Here is a 763-nt window from a genome sequence, read left to right as displayed (position 1 = left end):
TATTGTAAAATCTTCAGCTAGGCCTTCAGGGCCTGTCAGGCCTCAGGCCTTCAAGTTCCTAATATTGCCCTATTTGTCTCATGTTACATTTTTGGCTATAAGTTCTTTGCTTTTCTCGAATTCAATCCCTTTCAATAGCTTACCCTCATTTTAGTAGTTTCTGGAGCTAGACCTAGGCTCAGGACACCATCTCTGTTTGGAGATGTGACAGGAGTTGATTTAACTCTGTTCTGTGCAAACATAAGCTACTCCCGATGCTTAAAACAGATTCAACAAAGTTTTGTTGTCTTTTTTTTTGTATTATCTTTTAACATTCCATAAAGTGTAGGTCTGAGAAGTCCCCCCCATTGGTCAGGGTGGTTAGTGGTGGGAGTATGGGTGTGGTAAGGTGATCCTTCACCTCTTCCTGACAGAACATCACATTCAGAAGGAACAAACGCCTAGGTCACATTACTGGAGCTTTCAGTTTCGGTGGTTGAAANTCTAATTGCTCTGTTGGCTCAAAGGGCACTGCNTGAATAGGCAGTGACTCTGTTCCTGTTCCTGCCATCTCCTCTGCTGCTGTCTCTGTTGTCCTCATGGTNGACACTGTGCCTGCCCTGTCTCCACAGCTGCTGTCTCTGCTGTNCTCATCATCTCTGGAGAGGCTGTGACAAGTTCAGTTAGGCTGCGCTTCTTGTCTGCTGCTCTAGGAACCATGATTATGGACCTGAGACAACCCAAGGTTTGCACTGAGGGGAGCAGGGCTTAAAGCTGTGAGAGC

General features: G+C 45.8%; 1 protein-coding gene across 1 annotated transcript in view; it reads left to right on the top strand.

The window, feature by feature from the left end:
• Positions 1 to 374: 374 nt before the first annotated feature.
• LOC110335997 (butyrophilin subfamily 1 member A1-like) overlaps positions 375 to 763 on the top strand; it is a 13,731-nt gene continuing 13,342 nt past the window's right edge. The window contains 1 exon segment of the mRNA XM_029531567.1: positions 375 to 383. Coding sequence (XP_029387427.1) covers positions 375 to 383 — 9 coding nt within the window.

The sequence above is a fragment of the Mus pahari genome, chromosome 18 (genome assembly GCF_900095145.1).
Source record: "Mus pahari chromosome 18, PAHARI_EIJ_v1.1, whole genome shotgun sequence".
NCBI classification, from domain to species: domain Eukaryota; kingdom Metazoa; phylum Chordata; class Mammalia; order Rodentia; family Muridae; genus Mus; species Mus pahari.
Note: the sequence above shows the minus strand (reverse complement) of the source record. Positions and strands in the feature narration are given on the sequence as shown.